General features: G+C 33.9%; 2 protein-coding genes across 11 annotated transcripts in view; one reads left to right on the plus strand and one right to left on the minus strand.

Moving 5' to 3' along the window:
• Ect2l (epithelial cell transforming 2 like) overlaps window positions 1-7,835 on the plus strand; it is a 94,231-nt gene extending 86,396 nt beyond the window's left edge. For 4 of the 5 annotated variants that reach the window (XM_048798948.1, XM_048798940.1, XM_048798960.1 and 1 more), the window contains 2 exons: window positions 3,952-4,124; window positions 5,706-7,835. In XM_048798948.1, coding sequence (XP_048654905.1) covers window positions 3,952-4,124; window positions 5,706-5,833 — 301 coding nt within the window. In that variant the 3' untranslated portion in view covers window positions 5,834-7,835. Of the gene's footprint in view, window positions 1-3,951; window positions 4,125-5,705 lie in introns of those variants that run through there. The other variant, XM_048798962.1, reaches the window with a different exon arrangement.
• Window positions 7,836-8,106: 271 nt separating this feature from the next.
• The window catches only part of Reps1 (RALBP1 associated Eps domain containing 1), a 76,723-nt gene continuing 69,199 nt past the window's right edge, over window positions 8,107-15,630 (minus strand). For all 6 annotated transcript variants that reach the window (XM_015501748.2, XM_015501762.2, XM_015501754.2 and 3 more), the window contains 5 exons: window positions 13,125-13,310; window positions 11,925-12,020; window positions 10,778-10,926; window positions 9,591-9,696; window positions 8,107-8,303 (listed from right to left, as the gene is read on the minus strand). In XM_015501748.2, coding sequence (XP_015357234.1) covers window positions 8,235-8,303; window positions 9,591-9,696; window positions 10,778-10,926; window positions 11,925-12,020; window positions 13,125-13,310 — 606 coding nt within the window. In that variant the 3' untranslated portion in view covers window positions 8,107-8,234. The remainder of the gene's footprint in view (window positions 8,304-9,590; window positions 9,697-10,777; window positions 10,927-11,924; window positions 12,021-13,124; window positions 13,311-15,630) is intronic.

Here is a 15,630-nt window from a genome sequence, read left to right on the forward strand (position 1 = left end):
TTTGCTTTTGCATATTTAAAAGAGTTATTAAAACTTTTTAAAAACCTTTTGGTGCTTTTTGTCTATGGATGAAAATTGTTGGAGAGCTTGAGGGGCTTAATTTAGTAAATGGCTTTTGAAAAACTTTTTCTAGATTAAAATTTTATATATATATGCATATATGTATTTAAATATGTATAAAACTTTGTATGGGATACTGGGATTGAACACAGGGTCTCATGCAAAAGGGCTTTTCCACTGAGCCTCATCCCTAGCTTTTTTATCTGTTATTATGAGACAGGGTTTTGCTAGATTGCCTAGGCTGGCCTGAAACTGATTCTTCTTGCCTCAGCCTCCTGAGTGGCTGGGATAACCAAAGACAGAAAGGAAAAGTTTGAAAGGAATAGCTGGCTCAAGGAGCTGGAATACTACTGTGTTTCTATCTATCCACACACCCACAAACCTCATACTTCCTTAATACTGTACAAATAGCTGAAACCTAAAGTATAGTACTCCCTGGAATTTTAACTCCTGGATGTAGTCCTTTGCTCAGCTCTTATGTGAGGTGAATAGGGAGCCTACATCCTGGGAACAAATTTTTACCCCTCAAACATCAGATAGAGCTCTAATCTCTAGAGTATACAAAGAACTCAAAAAGTTAAACAACAAAAAAGCAAATAACCCAATCAACAAATGGGCCAAGGACTTGAACAGAAACTTCTCAGGATATACAATCAATCAACAAATACATGAAAAAATGCTCACCATCTCTAGCAATCATAGAAATGCAAACTAAAACTATGATACCATCTCACTCCAATAAGAATGGCAGCCATTATGAAGTCAAACAACAATAAGTGCTGGTGATGATGCAGGGGAAAAAGGTACACTCATACATTGCTGGTGGGACTGCAAATTGGTGCAGCCAATTTGGAAAGCAGTATGGAGATTCCTTGGGAAGCTGGGAATGGAACCACCATTTGACCCAGCTATTCCCCTTCTCGGACTATACCCAAAAGACCTAAAAAGAGCATACTACAAGGACACTGCCACATCAATGTTTATAGCAGCACAATTCACAATAGCTAGAATGTGGAACCAACCCAGATGCCCTTCAATAGATGAATGGATTAAAAAATGTGGCATCTATATACAATGGAATATTACTCAGCACTAAAAAATAACAAGATCATGGCATTTGCAGGGAAATGGATGGCATTAGAGCAGAATATGCTAAGTGGGATTATGCCAATCCCTAAAAAACAAATGCCGAATGTCTTCTCTGATATAAGGTGGTTACTCAAAATGGGATAGGGAGGAAGAGCATGAGAAGAAGACTACCACTAAATAGGGAAGAGAGGTGGGAGGGAAAAAGAGGGAGAAGGGGTGTTGCACGGAAGATGGAAGGAGAACCTCATTGTTATATAGAATATATATATGATGTTGTGATGAGAAAAAGAAAAAAAAAGTGTGTCACATTAGATTGGATAGAGAGAAGTGATGGGAGGGGAGGGGAGGAATAGGGTGGATAGGAAGGGCAGCAGAATAGAATAGACATTATGACTGATGTATGTACATTCCATGTATGTATTATATGTCAAAATACATTCTGCTCTCATGTAGGACTAAAAAAAAATAAAAATAAATCGTATGGTAAATAAATAAATAAATGACTTAAGTGCCTTACTTCTCAAAGTGTGGCTGGCCTGTAGGTCAGTAGAATCAGCAACACAAGGGAGCTTACTAGAAATGCCATCTTATGCAGGTGCCATGGAGAACCTGGAATTCTTTGATGAAAGTACACAACTCATTTGACTAATCTATCTTGGGACTAATCCATACTCTTGGGATTCCTATCTGATAGAAATTAACAGCAAATGTAAGAAATTTGTTTATGTGTAAGGAACTAAGAATTAGTTGGTGGCAAGGGGGAAGAGGACCAAAACTTCTAAACAAGGTAAAATGTCCATCTGTAGTGGAAATAAATAAGTCCATTCACACCATTAAGTACTATTTAGCTATTTAAAAAGAATGAATTAAAACCAAGTAGTTAGATCAAAATGATTTTCATTGCTGAGAAAACCAGAAAAGAAAAAAAAAAGTGGGGAATAATATTGGCATTTTTGTAAAATAATGGAAATTTCCCTGTAAATAGATGTGTGTATACATGCGTGATTACCTGAGCAATACAAAGAAATTGAAGGATATGCATTGGGTTGGAAAGTTGGGTCACATGAGTAGAGGGAGGAGTGAGCCAAGCACAATGGAAAAAGTAAGGAGAAAAAGTAATGTACATATTTGTACATTAAATAAGAACCAATTGCAAGACTGGTGTCACTTAAAAATTTCTATAAAAATGTATGCTCTAAATGGACAATTTAAAAATTATTATTGAAGATAAAGAATGAGACTTCCCTTGAATAAGCATACACAAATTGATTCCCTTCATTAAATTCCCAAGGGTTGCTTGACAGTCATAAAATAATTATATTCTCTATCAAAACATTTAGGTTTCGGGCTAGGTCATGGCTCAGTGGTAGAGTGTTTGCCTTGCATGTGTGAGGTAGTGGGTTTGAATCTCAACACCACATAAAAATGTTGTGTCCATTTACAATTAAAAAAATATATTTTAAACCCCCAAACATTTAGCTTTCTTCATGTAGCCATTCCTGAATGGGAGGGGCATGGGAGCCATGGGGAGTGGTTTGGGTTCCTGAGATCCTCCCCAGTCTATTACTGGACATCATTACTCTCAAGTATGATGCTCTGTTAGTGTACTCTCACAGTATAACCCACACTAGAGCACAGTGAAACCCACCAATGAACTGCTCCAACAACAGAAATCAAAGAGCATAACTGGGGGATGGTGTTGTGGCTCAGAGGTACAGTTCTTGCCTAGCATGGGTGAGACACTGGGTTCAATCCTCAGCACCACATAAAAATAAATACATAAATAAAAATAAAGGTATTGTGTTCACCAACAATTAAAAAAATTTTAAAAAGTATAACTGGCTAAGGACACCAAATTTTGCTTCTTGATAAACATGCCTACAGCTGACCATGTTAGTAACCCCAGTAAAAATAAAAAGCTATCTTTTACCTTGCATGCTGATCAATCAAAATGAAAAACTTACTTCTACCTAGTATTTAAATGTCTCTTTCCCCTCTACTTAAAGACATCTTGTGCCACACTCATGTTTCCCTAAGAGATAAAACAAAAACTTATTTCTCTCACACTGCCCAAATATGCCTGGCACAAAACACTAAACAAGTTTAAAAAGAGAATCATAATAAGATAATGCCAAGTGAAGTTAGCCAATCCCAAAAAAACAAATGCCGAATGATATAAGGAGGCTGATTCATAGCAGGGTTTGGGAGGGGGAGCATGGGAGGATTAGATGAACTCTAGATAGGGCAAAGGGGTGGGAGCGGAAGGGAGGGGGCATGGGGGTAAAAAAGATGGTGGAATGAGATGGACATCATTACTCTTAAGTACATGAAGTCACGAATGGTGTGAATATACTTTACATACAACCAAAGATATGAAAAATTGTGTTCTATATGTGTAATATGAATTGTAATGCATTCTGCTGTCATATAACAAATTAGAATAAAAAATTTAAAAAACTACATGCTTTGTAAAATGAAGAAAATAAAAGGAGCTATAATTTCAAAACAAAACAAAGAACCATAATATGATTCTTCATAAAGGAGCGAAAATTCAATGTTCATTTTTCCCACACTGATTATGAATGACTCCATTCAGTAACTTGAAGGCTCCCAATATTGGTCTGAGAGAGACAGTGGGAAATAATCACATCAGGAGGAAAATCTTACTGTGAACGTGATGTGCACTTGAAAAGTCTGGAGTGGGGTCAAAATCTTAACTAGGACTTATTAAAGAGGCTTAACTGTTTAACAAAGCACATATATGCATATATGAAAACTCTTCCCATTTCCATTTTAACACAGGCTCTATGAACAAATTCGTGATCTCAGCTTCTTCCTCTTCAATGATGCACTGCTTGTTTCTAGCCGGGGCATATCACACACTCCATTTGAAAGGACTTCAAAAACAACCTACCAGTTCATTGCATCAGTGGCCCTTCACAGGTTACTGATAGAAGATATTCCAGATTCCAAGTGTATGTATTTATTCCTTTAAGAGCAAATATTTTTATAAAGTTCATCAACTATTAAAATAGAAAAGGACTGTTTTCCTTTTAGCAGGAAAAGGACTGGAGTTACAACTTGCTAGCTTGCAAATAATTCCCTAAACATTAGAATTCTGTTAAACTTTCATCTATCTCTGAAATAGCAAAAAAAAAAAAAAGGAATGTTGGCATTATCAGACAAGTCCCCTAGATATCAGGAACAGAGCTTTCAAAATCACAAAGGGAGGCAAGACCCCATATCATCCTGAATTCTTTTGAGAGTTTTGAGTTCAGAGCTAGAGTTCTTAACCACTAAGCAGTAAAGTCTGAAGATGTTAGAGACTTAAAACACCACTTTAGATTTTCCTCTATTACTTCTTTATTCTACTAGGACTATATAGCTATTACAAACTTGTATTGTACCTTTTCTTCCTAAAATTCACATTGAAGTTGGGAGTTTTTCTATAAAGGAATTAACAAACTTGCATAGGCTGCTTAGTAATTTGAACATTTTATCTATACTAATTCCAGTGGAAATCACAAAAAAGAAATCCTACTTAACCTGTTATGCCTACTTTCAGTTATCATCCTGCACTCTACTTCTCAACTTAAAAGGACCAATCTCTTTCCTATACTTATTAGGCCAATTTAAATGTAACACTCTCATTCCAATATTTTCCAATGCATGTAAAGAAAGGAGTTAATGTTAAAGCAGGAATCAAGATCTTAGAGAAGAAATTAACTTGAATAAAAAAACTATTTCTCAATAGCTTCTGCTCCGGGGCTGGGGATGTGGCTCAAGCGGTAGCGTGCTCGCCCGGCATGCATGCGGCCCGGGTTCGATCCTCAGCACCACATACAAACAAAGATGTTGTGTTCGCCGAAAACTAAAAAATAAATATCAAAAAAAAAAAAATTCAAAAAAAAGACTATATTTGAAAAAAAAAATAGCTTCTGCTCCATTCTAAATCTGAGCCTTAGGGAAAAAAGAATGCTAAGTGTGGGAATAAATATTTCTACCTAGAAAGTATCTGAAGGTAAAAAGGGTTAGCTACCCATAATCATAGTGTATGGTTAGTGTATGAAACATGTTTCTTTTCTTCAGTTCATTTCCTTTCATGATAACCAGCTATACTCTGTGAAACTGTTATATAACCTAACAGTGGGCAGGCACTGAATTAAGTACAGTACCTGGCTTTGTCACTGGCACCTCATAACATAGTTGTCTAGGTCTAGCTCTCAGCATGTCTAATTATAGTAACTATTAGTAAAGATCTTTATCAATTCCAGTTCTTCATGGAGTGACTGAGATTAAGGAATTAAAGAATACCACATCATCTACCATTTAGTCTTTCAAATAATTGCTAATTATAAAGATTATTTTAGATTATGACATATTTAATCATTAATTTCAGGAAGTTATGTTCTAAACTAGGCTTGTGTTTGCGTTGAACCCTTAATTTTAGGTTTCAAAGAATTCTTAAAGATGACTTGGTCAGTCCTTGAAATTTAAAACATTTTCTCTTTTTGTTACTGTAAAGAATAATTTGTGTACCTCAAACGCTTTCACAGATGTCAAGAATGCATTTATTCTTCAAGGTCCAAAATGTGAATGGATTTGTGCTACTGAAGTAGAGGATGACAAATTCCTATGGTTGTCAGTACTCCAAAATGCGATCAAAAGCAGTATGGACAAGTGAGACTGGACTTGAAGAAAACATCAGGGGTGTCAATTCTCCCTGGCAAAGACAGAAAATGTTGTTCTTCTGTTCTAGGGTATCCAGTAAGAAGCAGAATGATTATCTGTTGTGGATGATGAGAAGATGAACTAGGATGATCCATAAGATTCCTTCCAACTTTTGAACTTCATTATCTAAAAGTTTTGTGGGGCTGGGGATAGCTCTATTGGTAGAGTGCTTGCCTCTCATGCACAAGGTTCTGGATTCAATCCCCAGTACCACCACCCCCACAAAAAAATAAAAAATAAAAAAAAAATAGGCTTTTATAACACAGTCATGTGTAACATAAGAACAATCAGTTTAAAATTTTGAACCATTTCTTTTGGTAGTTATTTTTCCTGGACATTATTTAAAATAATTTGACTGATGTAATGAGTCCTAAGAGAGCAAGCATTTTGTGCAAAGTTTTTTTTAATCATCTAAAGAAAAAACACTAGAATGAAAAGTTTAAATGACCATTCTAGAAAGCTTAATTTGTTGATTTGCAATCTTTAAAATTTTCATAGAACAATTACTGATTAAAAAATACATAAGAAATATAAGTGACAACTTTCTAAAACACTTGTTAATTACATCCTTAATATGAATGTAATCCTCTAGCAAACAAAAAGTACCATTACAAAGCACTAGATTTTTTTGTATTTAGTTTTTTTTTTTTTTGCTGCAAAACTTAGAATATCCAAATAAGGAGGTTTAAAAATACTGTTGATATTGTCAAATTAGAAGGCCACTGAAAAATAAGCCATTTTTAAGAAACAAAAATAAATGGAAACCTAGTGAAACTGCCTGTAATGGGACTTAGCTTAATAAAATCAAATAAATTAAGACAGCTCTGTTTAAAACAAAGAAACAGCAAAATAGAAGTTTCCTGGGCCTTTAAAGCCTTTATTAGCATGTTTAGCTAATAAAGGTTATAACTTGGGGCCACCTGGAAGCTTTAGCTGATGTGTGCAGTAGTAATATTTATATCTACTTAATGATAAATGAAAGTTATATAATCTTGGAAGCTTTAGGTTGCCAAATTCCTTTTTGCTTGATAAAGTAATAAAATTTACTAGTACAGTTTAGGATTTTTATCCTGGGTTAAACAGTGAAACTAATTCCTTCTAATTCTTAAAAATTTAAATTCTTATGAAAAATATACAAAAGTTAAAATACGTATGTACTGTTCTTTTTAGTGTGAAATCACACTTCTGATTCTATTATGATATAGCCCTGTAGTTTAACATCTATGATCCAACAGACAGAATAACTTTAAAGACAATATCTGTTGTTAGCAAGAATGCAAATTTACACATGTGATCCCAATGTATGATATAAAACAAATTGTAAGATAGTATATTATCCCAAATAGGGTATACTCCAGAAACTTGTAATAGGAAAACCTATCTATATGGCAAAAAGAACAAGTGACAAGATAGTGAAAGGTAAACAGAAATCTTAAGGAATTTCCATTTCTTCTATAACTGATATCCTTGGAAATTTAGAAGCACATTAATTTAAAATAATCTCAGTAATAACTTCTAAAAAAGTTGACAGCATCAATCATGTAAAATTGACATGGCGATGTTTCTGAATGGGCAGTATTTATGGAGTGGTTTCACAGTTTTTCCTTTATCTTGAAGGGACAATTTAAAAGGCCCATCTTCATAGACAGCTCATAAGTTTCTATGATTGCTGCTGAAAGATTCTAAGTCTCTGATGAAACTGGTCAAAATATGACAAGGAAAACTAGTACCTGACCCCCAAACTGATATGTAAACGATGCTTAAAGAATCATCTGGGTATTTAAGAAAGTAGAATATTGCAGATAGGAGGACTCCACTCAGTAAATTAGCTTCTGGTAAAAACTATCTTATCCAACATAGTTCTTTGAAGTAAAAATTACATAGAAAACTAATTTTAAAGCTTTTTTTTTTTTTTTTTTTTTTACAGAATATAGATGTTTTATATAACATATTAAGCCTAAAAGGATAAATCAAGTTTATTTTTGTTTTCCTTATTGCAAAGATTTCTGAGTGTATGCTTGAGCCCATGCTGTCAATCAAATCTGTATGTGGTTTTGCCATATAAATATGATGGACCAATATTATATTTTCCTGATGCTGCAAAAGAGCAGAGGTGGGATATGCCAACAAACACAATGTATCCTCCAGAAAAAGTCATCCTGACCCTTTTATTGTTGAAATTAAAAAAAAAAAAAAGAGAGATACTTAAATACAATGGTGAACATGTAGGGCAAAACAGAATCATAAAATTTAATTTTGAATTAAGCAGTGAGCTGAATATTTGGGCCTCCAAATTGGCTTTGAACCCAAAACCGCTTAAAAATGGGGTATGTTCACAGTTAACGGCAATTGGCTTATAGGTGAGAGAATGGTCGAAGTTGTTCCAGTTGAACTTCCAGGGAAATTCTCTCCTCAAGAACATCCTGAAAAAGATATCAAGTCCAAGTTATATTCAAAAATATATAAAAACAAAGACACATTTAACAACAACTCTGAAAACAATTTGCTTTTGTCAAGGAGATTAATGGACAACTATTCATATTTTGAAAGTATACATCACTTTAGAAAGGTAGTTTCTTCATACATTGAAAATATGATCCCAGTAACTTAAATCTTTCTTACTATGTAAATCAAGTAATAAAATGTTTTTAAGCCAATTATTAGGAAAGTTAACATTTGCAAAGAATGGGTATTTCTATAAAAATTTTATATAAAGCCAGCCTCCTGAATAAACTGTAGATGAATTAGTTAACACAGATTATTTTCCCTAGTGATGTCATTCAGTTATAGCAACTTCTGGATCCCATTTTGAGTTCCGGTCCCCAAAGGAAAAATTCATTTTGCACCCAGATTTTTTAATTACTGTTGATTCTGAGGAGTCTTTTCAAGTAGCCACAAATTCTAATTTTTTCTTCTTCTTCTCTGGAACCTTAGGTAGAATTCTCAGGTTCCATCCCAGACCTACTAAATCAGAATTTGCATTTTAATACAACCCTAGATTATTTATATATACATTAAAGTTTATAAACCACTGGTTTATAAGACATGAGGGCTTAATAATGTGAGTGATTCTGAGTATAATTATTTTATTCATTCAAATAAATCATAGCGCATAATGGGGAAAAAACCCCTCATTCATCTCAAGTACTGGATAACAGTGGAACACATTATATGGAAATACCATTTTTATTTAAGGTCTGTCTTTTCTATTTCTACATGTAAGATAATCTGAATTTTCTCCACCCCTTGTCATCTTTAAGTTCCTTTAATATAATCTGAGTTGTTTTTGGTAAAAAGATAAACTACAAGCAGTCAAATCATCTAATAATTACTTAGAATGCAAAGAGCTATGTATGTGATGTATGGTGTGCCTGAGGTTACAGGGTTTCTTTTCTTTAAGTTTTTATATGAAAGTTAAGGAACATTATAGGAACTATAATTCTTGTATCTATATAGGATAAGGCAATGTATATCAGAATTGAGTTTCAAAAATTTCTTTTACTACTAAAAAATTCAGTGGCTAATACAGCATTTTATTTATTTATTTATTTTTTATTTTATTTATTTTTTTTTACAGCATTTTAGATATACAGTTCTCTTGATATGAGGGAGATTTCATGCAAGCATAAAACCTGTTGGATTCTCTTTAACTTCCTCCACAACTCTGGGCCTGTGGAAATTCCCAAATAATGTATCACAAACTATATTACCTTTAATTGTTGTTGCAATTCACTATTCAATCTGGCCAAAACTGTGTTGGTTTCCTTATTGCGTCTAATTGATGCCTGAATAGCTTTCTTATCTTTCCCAATGGATCTGAGGAAGTAAAGAGGACAAAAACCAAAACCTTTATTTCTTTACCTGAACTCATTGTTTCCTGATCTATTTTTGAGCATGGAAAGAACAGGGAACATCTTTTTCCTTATTAACACAGCTCAAAACCTCACTTAATCAGTTTCAATGGTCAACTAAAAACATATAAGCTTCAGAAGCTTTTGTTTATTTTTGCTATTGTTTTAATTACTGAAAATCCCAAGATTTTTTTTTCTGTTTTCCATCTTTTTCCTTTGCATCGTACTGGTGATTGAATCCAAGGTGTGCTCTCCCACTGAATCACATTTTCACCCCCCCCTTAAATATTTTTTTTAGTCGTCAATGAACTTTCATTTTATTTATTTATCTATTTATTTGTGTGGTACTGAGAATCAAACCCAGTGCCTCCACATACTAGGAAAGTGCTCTACCACTGAGCCACAACTCCAGCCCTATATCTCTCCAGCCCTTTCGACTTTTGTTTTTAAAAATAGGGTCTTGTTAAATGGCTACCCTGAACTTGTGATCCTTGGCCTCCCAAGTAGCTGGGATTACGGTATGAGCCACTGCACCCGGCAAGAATCCCAAGTTTAAAGTTAAACAGTCTAGGGCAGGCCCCGGCAAACTTTTTCTGTAAACAGACTTATTTTAGGCTTTAAGGGCATACAGTTTCTGTTGTATACTCTATTTTTTTCCCCTTTTCCCGTCTATTCTTTTTTTACAAGGATGTAAAAACCACTCTTAGTTCATGGGCTATACAAAACTAGGCCATGGTCTGAATTTGCCTGAGTTTCAGTCTGCCAAACCCTGATCTTAAACAACCACAATTAAAATATTAGTTTCATTCTACATTATCTTTTTTAAAAACTCCCACCCCAGAGTTTACAATAGGGTGTTAAAATGGAATTGGAATTGAATTTAATAATAATAATGGGGGAAAACGTGGGAAGAATAGTCTACCTATTCAGGAATGAAAAACTAAAAACTGAGAATTAGTCTGACCATTAATTTCTTTCAGTTTGGTGTTTTAATTATTGTGCTTTTTGTTCTTAGTAATTAAATGTTTAAGAATAATGCTGATTACCTGGGAATAGAAGGTTGTGATGCAAGAACAGCAGCCAAGACACCTGTCTTTTGTGTGTGTTCATCAACATCTGGCCTTAATTCATCTTCTGATTTTAATCTTCTTCGAACAGGTTTAGGTGGTGGAGCAAGAGGTGTTGTGCCTTTGCTCTGGAAGACAAGAAATCCATTAATAATGGATATTTCCTGAAGACGTTCATGGTTAGCTAGCACTTTGCCAACTCTGTTTGCTTTCTTTAAGCTACTTGTTCTTAAAACAATTAAAAGTTGGCTGTCCTACTTTAAAATAATTCATCTATTTGTCAGCAGCTAACTTAAAGTGCAACAGGAAAGGATGCTTCTAGTTGATCCCACAATCATGAATATATCTACAATAACAATTTTTTTTTAAATAGAGTAAAATAAGCTCCTTGGAGTCCAAATCTGATAAAAGACTGTAAAAGTCAGTTTTAACATAAATATGATACATATTCAACATATACCAATTCAATAAAGAAAATCTCCAAAAATATTCATTTTCAACATAGGAAATCCTATTCAAAAATACTAAAATATATCATCTTTAAGAATAAAATAATTTATTATGAACATTCGGAAGACTACATAATTAATAAATACCACTAAAATGCACAGTAATTATAACTCTTGAAAATGAGTGGACACTTTTTTGGGGATTGTGAATCTGCCTCCAATAGAATCAATTAACACTAGAGTATTTCAATGTTTAGTATAACCTGATTAAGTAAATAAATAAAAAAGAGAGTCAACTGTCATCTCTTAAGTGCTTTTTAAAATTTGTTGTGATAAATTGACAAAAAATAAAATTATTTAAAAATATCACAGAAGTACTAACATAGTAAAAAATTAAGTGTCCAAAAAGCAGAATTTAAGCATTTTATAGCAACACAACCTGTTTTAAATAACTTGGACATATATGAATAATAAAAGGGAAAAAAAAAGTTACCAAAATTGTTCCCTCGAGTGGAATGAATGAATTTACAATTTGAAATGCACAAGGGAGAAGAATTTACAAGAGGAATGGAGAAAGATATTAGAAAGCAAATATAATAAAATATTAATGGTATAATCAACATGGGGTTTATTGATAAACAATATAAATTTCTTTCTCTATAATACTTTTTGCATACCACATTGGCAGGAACACTAGTAGCTGTCTTTTCTTCTATTTTACTATCCGTTTTGGCAACTCGAAGAGAACTTGCAGGATCAGAAGCTTTTTCAACCTAGAGATGAACACATTACCATTTTAACGATATATAATATATAATTATGCACAAATATAGAATATGTAACAAATCAGAGTAAAACTTCAAGAAAATATTTTGACAAGAAAACTGAGAACTCAGAGATGAGAAGGAACTTGGAAATACCACATTAAATGTCCTTTCTCTAGTGCTAAAAGGAAGCAAAGGGGGGAGGTCAACATCCGTGAAGGAGGGAAGGGTGAATAAGGATGCAGCCATTGTACTGAATATCTAGGTTGTGGCTGGAAAGTTCTTTAGTTGGGGAGGGAATTCACCCACCCAGGGATGTGAGTACCAGTACTCTGACACATCTGCACTTGCCCTCAGACCTGCTCCTGTCTTCCTCGGTGCAGCCCTTTCACCTAATGGCCAGGCACAAAGTTATATGCTGGAATTAGTGACCAGTAGGAAATTTTCCACAGATAAAATCTACAGGAAACCTTTATCTAAGCCATGCTAGTCAAATAAACATGGCTTTTTAATCTGACAGAAAGGCTCAACATGGGTTAAAACAACAATTAGGATAGAGATTTCAGAATTTTTCTAGTCCCTTCCACTTCATATTTATTCCTAGTGGTTTAAGACATTCCTAGTAATGCTCCTTGCCACTAGAACTACAATAGTCTCCTAGAATGCAATCTGCTAAGATCACATTTTGGCATTATATGGTTTGTAAGTTTGCCTAACTAAGGTGACTTACACAAACTGGGTATATGTTATGGTAACCATGGCTTCTTCTCTCTTGGAAATCTTCACTAAATCATACAATCAGATGCTCAGTATTGAACCTCCAGACAAATGTTTCATCCAGGACCAGCTAGTTGTGTTTGTGTCTTTTCATACCATACCAGATTCAGATTCTTAGCATTATACTGCAATAAGCAGGTATGAAGAGGGCAAGAAAAAAGTTGAGAAACACTGACCCAGTGAATATGAATCCTCCCAAAGAGGCAGCAGCACATATTTTACTCAATGGTGTGCCATCTACTATTTGCCTTATCAGGAGTTCTTGTTCACAGAGAGGCTTTAAGAGAATGACACGGGAAGAGAATCCATGAATTAGCTAAGCCTTTGAAAACTGACCGGCAAGACTTCTGAATGTTTCTCAGCTTCATCATCTTGTTCTTCATTTACATTTGATGCAGCAAATACTTCAAATTGGCTGAAATCTGCAAAATTTGGTTGCTCTGGTATCTGCTGAGGTGAGGTACTAGTGTGAGTCATTAGGCCATCGGCATCCACTGGACGATGTACAGTGGGACCAGGAGCCTGGACAATGGTTTAGAACAGAGAAACATACATTTTTTTTTTTTTGGGGGGGGGGGGGTAATATCAATACCATAGAACAGTCTACTTTTTCTTTGAAAATATGTTGTAAAATATATTACAATACAACATATTAGCTGTATTGTAATATATTTTAAACTGTGTTATAATAAATAGTATATTATCTGTAAATTCATGGTGTATATTACTATGACATTTAGTTATAAATAAGTCTTCATAAGTGAAAAGCAGACACTCAAAAGCATTAAGATTATAAAGCTCCAATAAAAATACTTTTTCAAAGTTTTTTTATTAGAATGTTTTTTATTCATCTGAAGAATTTTATAAATTGTACATTTGAATTTTATAATTTTATATACATTTTTCAAATGTACAATTTATAGGATCCTATTGTCCCTTCCCCCACTATTTTTTTTTTTCAATACTAGGACAAAAATTAGGTGTCAGTCAGAACACATGGATACCAGTACCACAAAGTTTTTATTTAAAAAACTTAAAAGTACATTAAAGGAGAGGAGAGGGTTTGGCCCTACCCAACTCCTCTTCTTGCAGTTTTTTAGAAAGTATTTTTTAGTTGTAGATGGACACAATATCTTTATTTTTTATGGTGGTGCTGGGAATTGAACCCAATGCCTCACACATGCTAGGCAAGTGCTCTACCACTGAGTCACAACTCCAGCCCCGTATTTTTTTTCCTTAATTGGGATATTGTGCAATAGTTTACGCTTTTAAAAAGTTACTTTTAAAAATGCTTCCTTATGTTTCTTTAAAAGGTCATTATTATTATTATTATTTTTAAAAGGTCATTATTTTTGAAGTGCAAAAGAATTAGTTTCCCAAGATCAAGTGCACTTCCCACTTCTTTTCAATCTGTCCTACACCACACCAATGATACTAAAATATTCAGTATAAAAATATATTTATTGAGTATCTACTTTGTGCCAGGCACTATGGATATAATAGGGAAGAAAACAAATAAGGCTCATAACTAATAAAGGTGACAGTCCAGTACAGGATAAGAGATAATAAGCAAGCAAGGAATTAAAACATGCTACAGGAATATATCAGATGTTTCTTTTCTATTTACCCTTTAAAATTTTTCCATCACTTAGAAGATACTCTGCCTCCTCCCTTCTTCTCTAGTTTCATTTTTTCATTATCCCACATGTCCACTCCAGTTATAGTGAACTAACTGGTTTTCCCCCCAAAGAAAGCCAGGCTACTGCACATGTCCTCTCCCCAGTAAATACTACTGTATCTTTCAAGTCCCTCTTCAAATCTTTCTTCCTTCATTTTACTTTACCTTCTCAATGTTAATCTTGATTTTACTAGCCACTAAGTCTGTTCCAAAGCATTTTATAAATATATCTACTGCAGCATTTCAATTCTCCCTGAAAGGAATGCAGAGGTCTTTAACACTTCTTTCACTGATGTAAGAACACATCCAGAAAGATGCAGTGGGATTACTCTTGTAAATGCCAGACTGCAGAATATAAATGGACAGACAGCTCCCATCTCCTAAAATCTGTTATTCTTTCTCCTAAGCCCTCCTTTATCAAGATATATTACTTGCTTCACTTTTAAGTTTATTAAATTGCTTTATTCATAGGATTATTAATTTTTCCAACTTTTTTCATTATAAAAAATGTACAATGAGTAATATTCTGTATATGCATTTTTATTTTTTCTCTTTCCACATTTTTATTGGTACATTACAGCTATACATAATGATGCGATTTCTTATTATATGTTCGTATATACACACAATCTAACAATATAATTTGGCCAATATCACTCCCTAGCACTTCTCCCCACTCCCTTCCTTCTACACATGGTCCCTTTACTCTACTTATCTCCCTTGGATTTTCATGAGACACCCCCATCACCACCACCTTTCTTTTCCTTTTCCTCTCTAGCTTCCACATATGAGAGAAAACATACAATCCTTGGCCTTCTGAGTTTGGCTTACTTTACTTGACATACGGTCTCCAGTTCCATCCACTTTCCTACAAATGACATAATTTCATTTTTTCTTTATGGCTGATGACTAAAACTCCATGATGTCTATATACCACATTTTTCTTTATCCATTGATGAAAAACCAGGCTATTGTGAATTGTGCTGCTATAAACATGTGTATACAACTTTAATTTTTTTTTAAGTACAGACACATTTTTTTCAAATATTTTCAACTTATGATTAATTGAATCCATAGATGCAGTACAGATGGATACAAAGGGCTGATTGTACTTTTTTTGCACCTAAACTGACATTATTTTTATGTACAGTTCATTAGCTCAAG

Source organism: Marmota marmota, unplaced genomic scaffold (assembly GCF_001458135.2).
Source record: "Marmota marmota marmota unplaced genomic scaffold, marMar, whole genome shotgun sequence".
NCBI classification, from domain to species: Eukaryota; Metazoa; Chordata; class Mammalia; order Rodentia; family Sciuridae; genus Marmota; species Marmota marmota.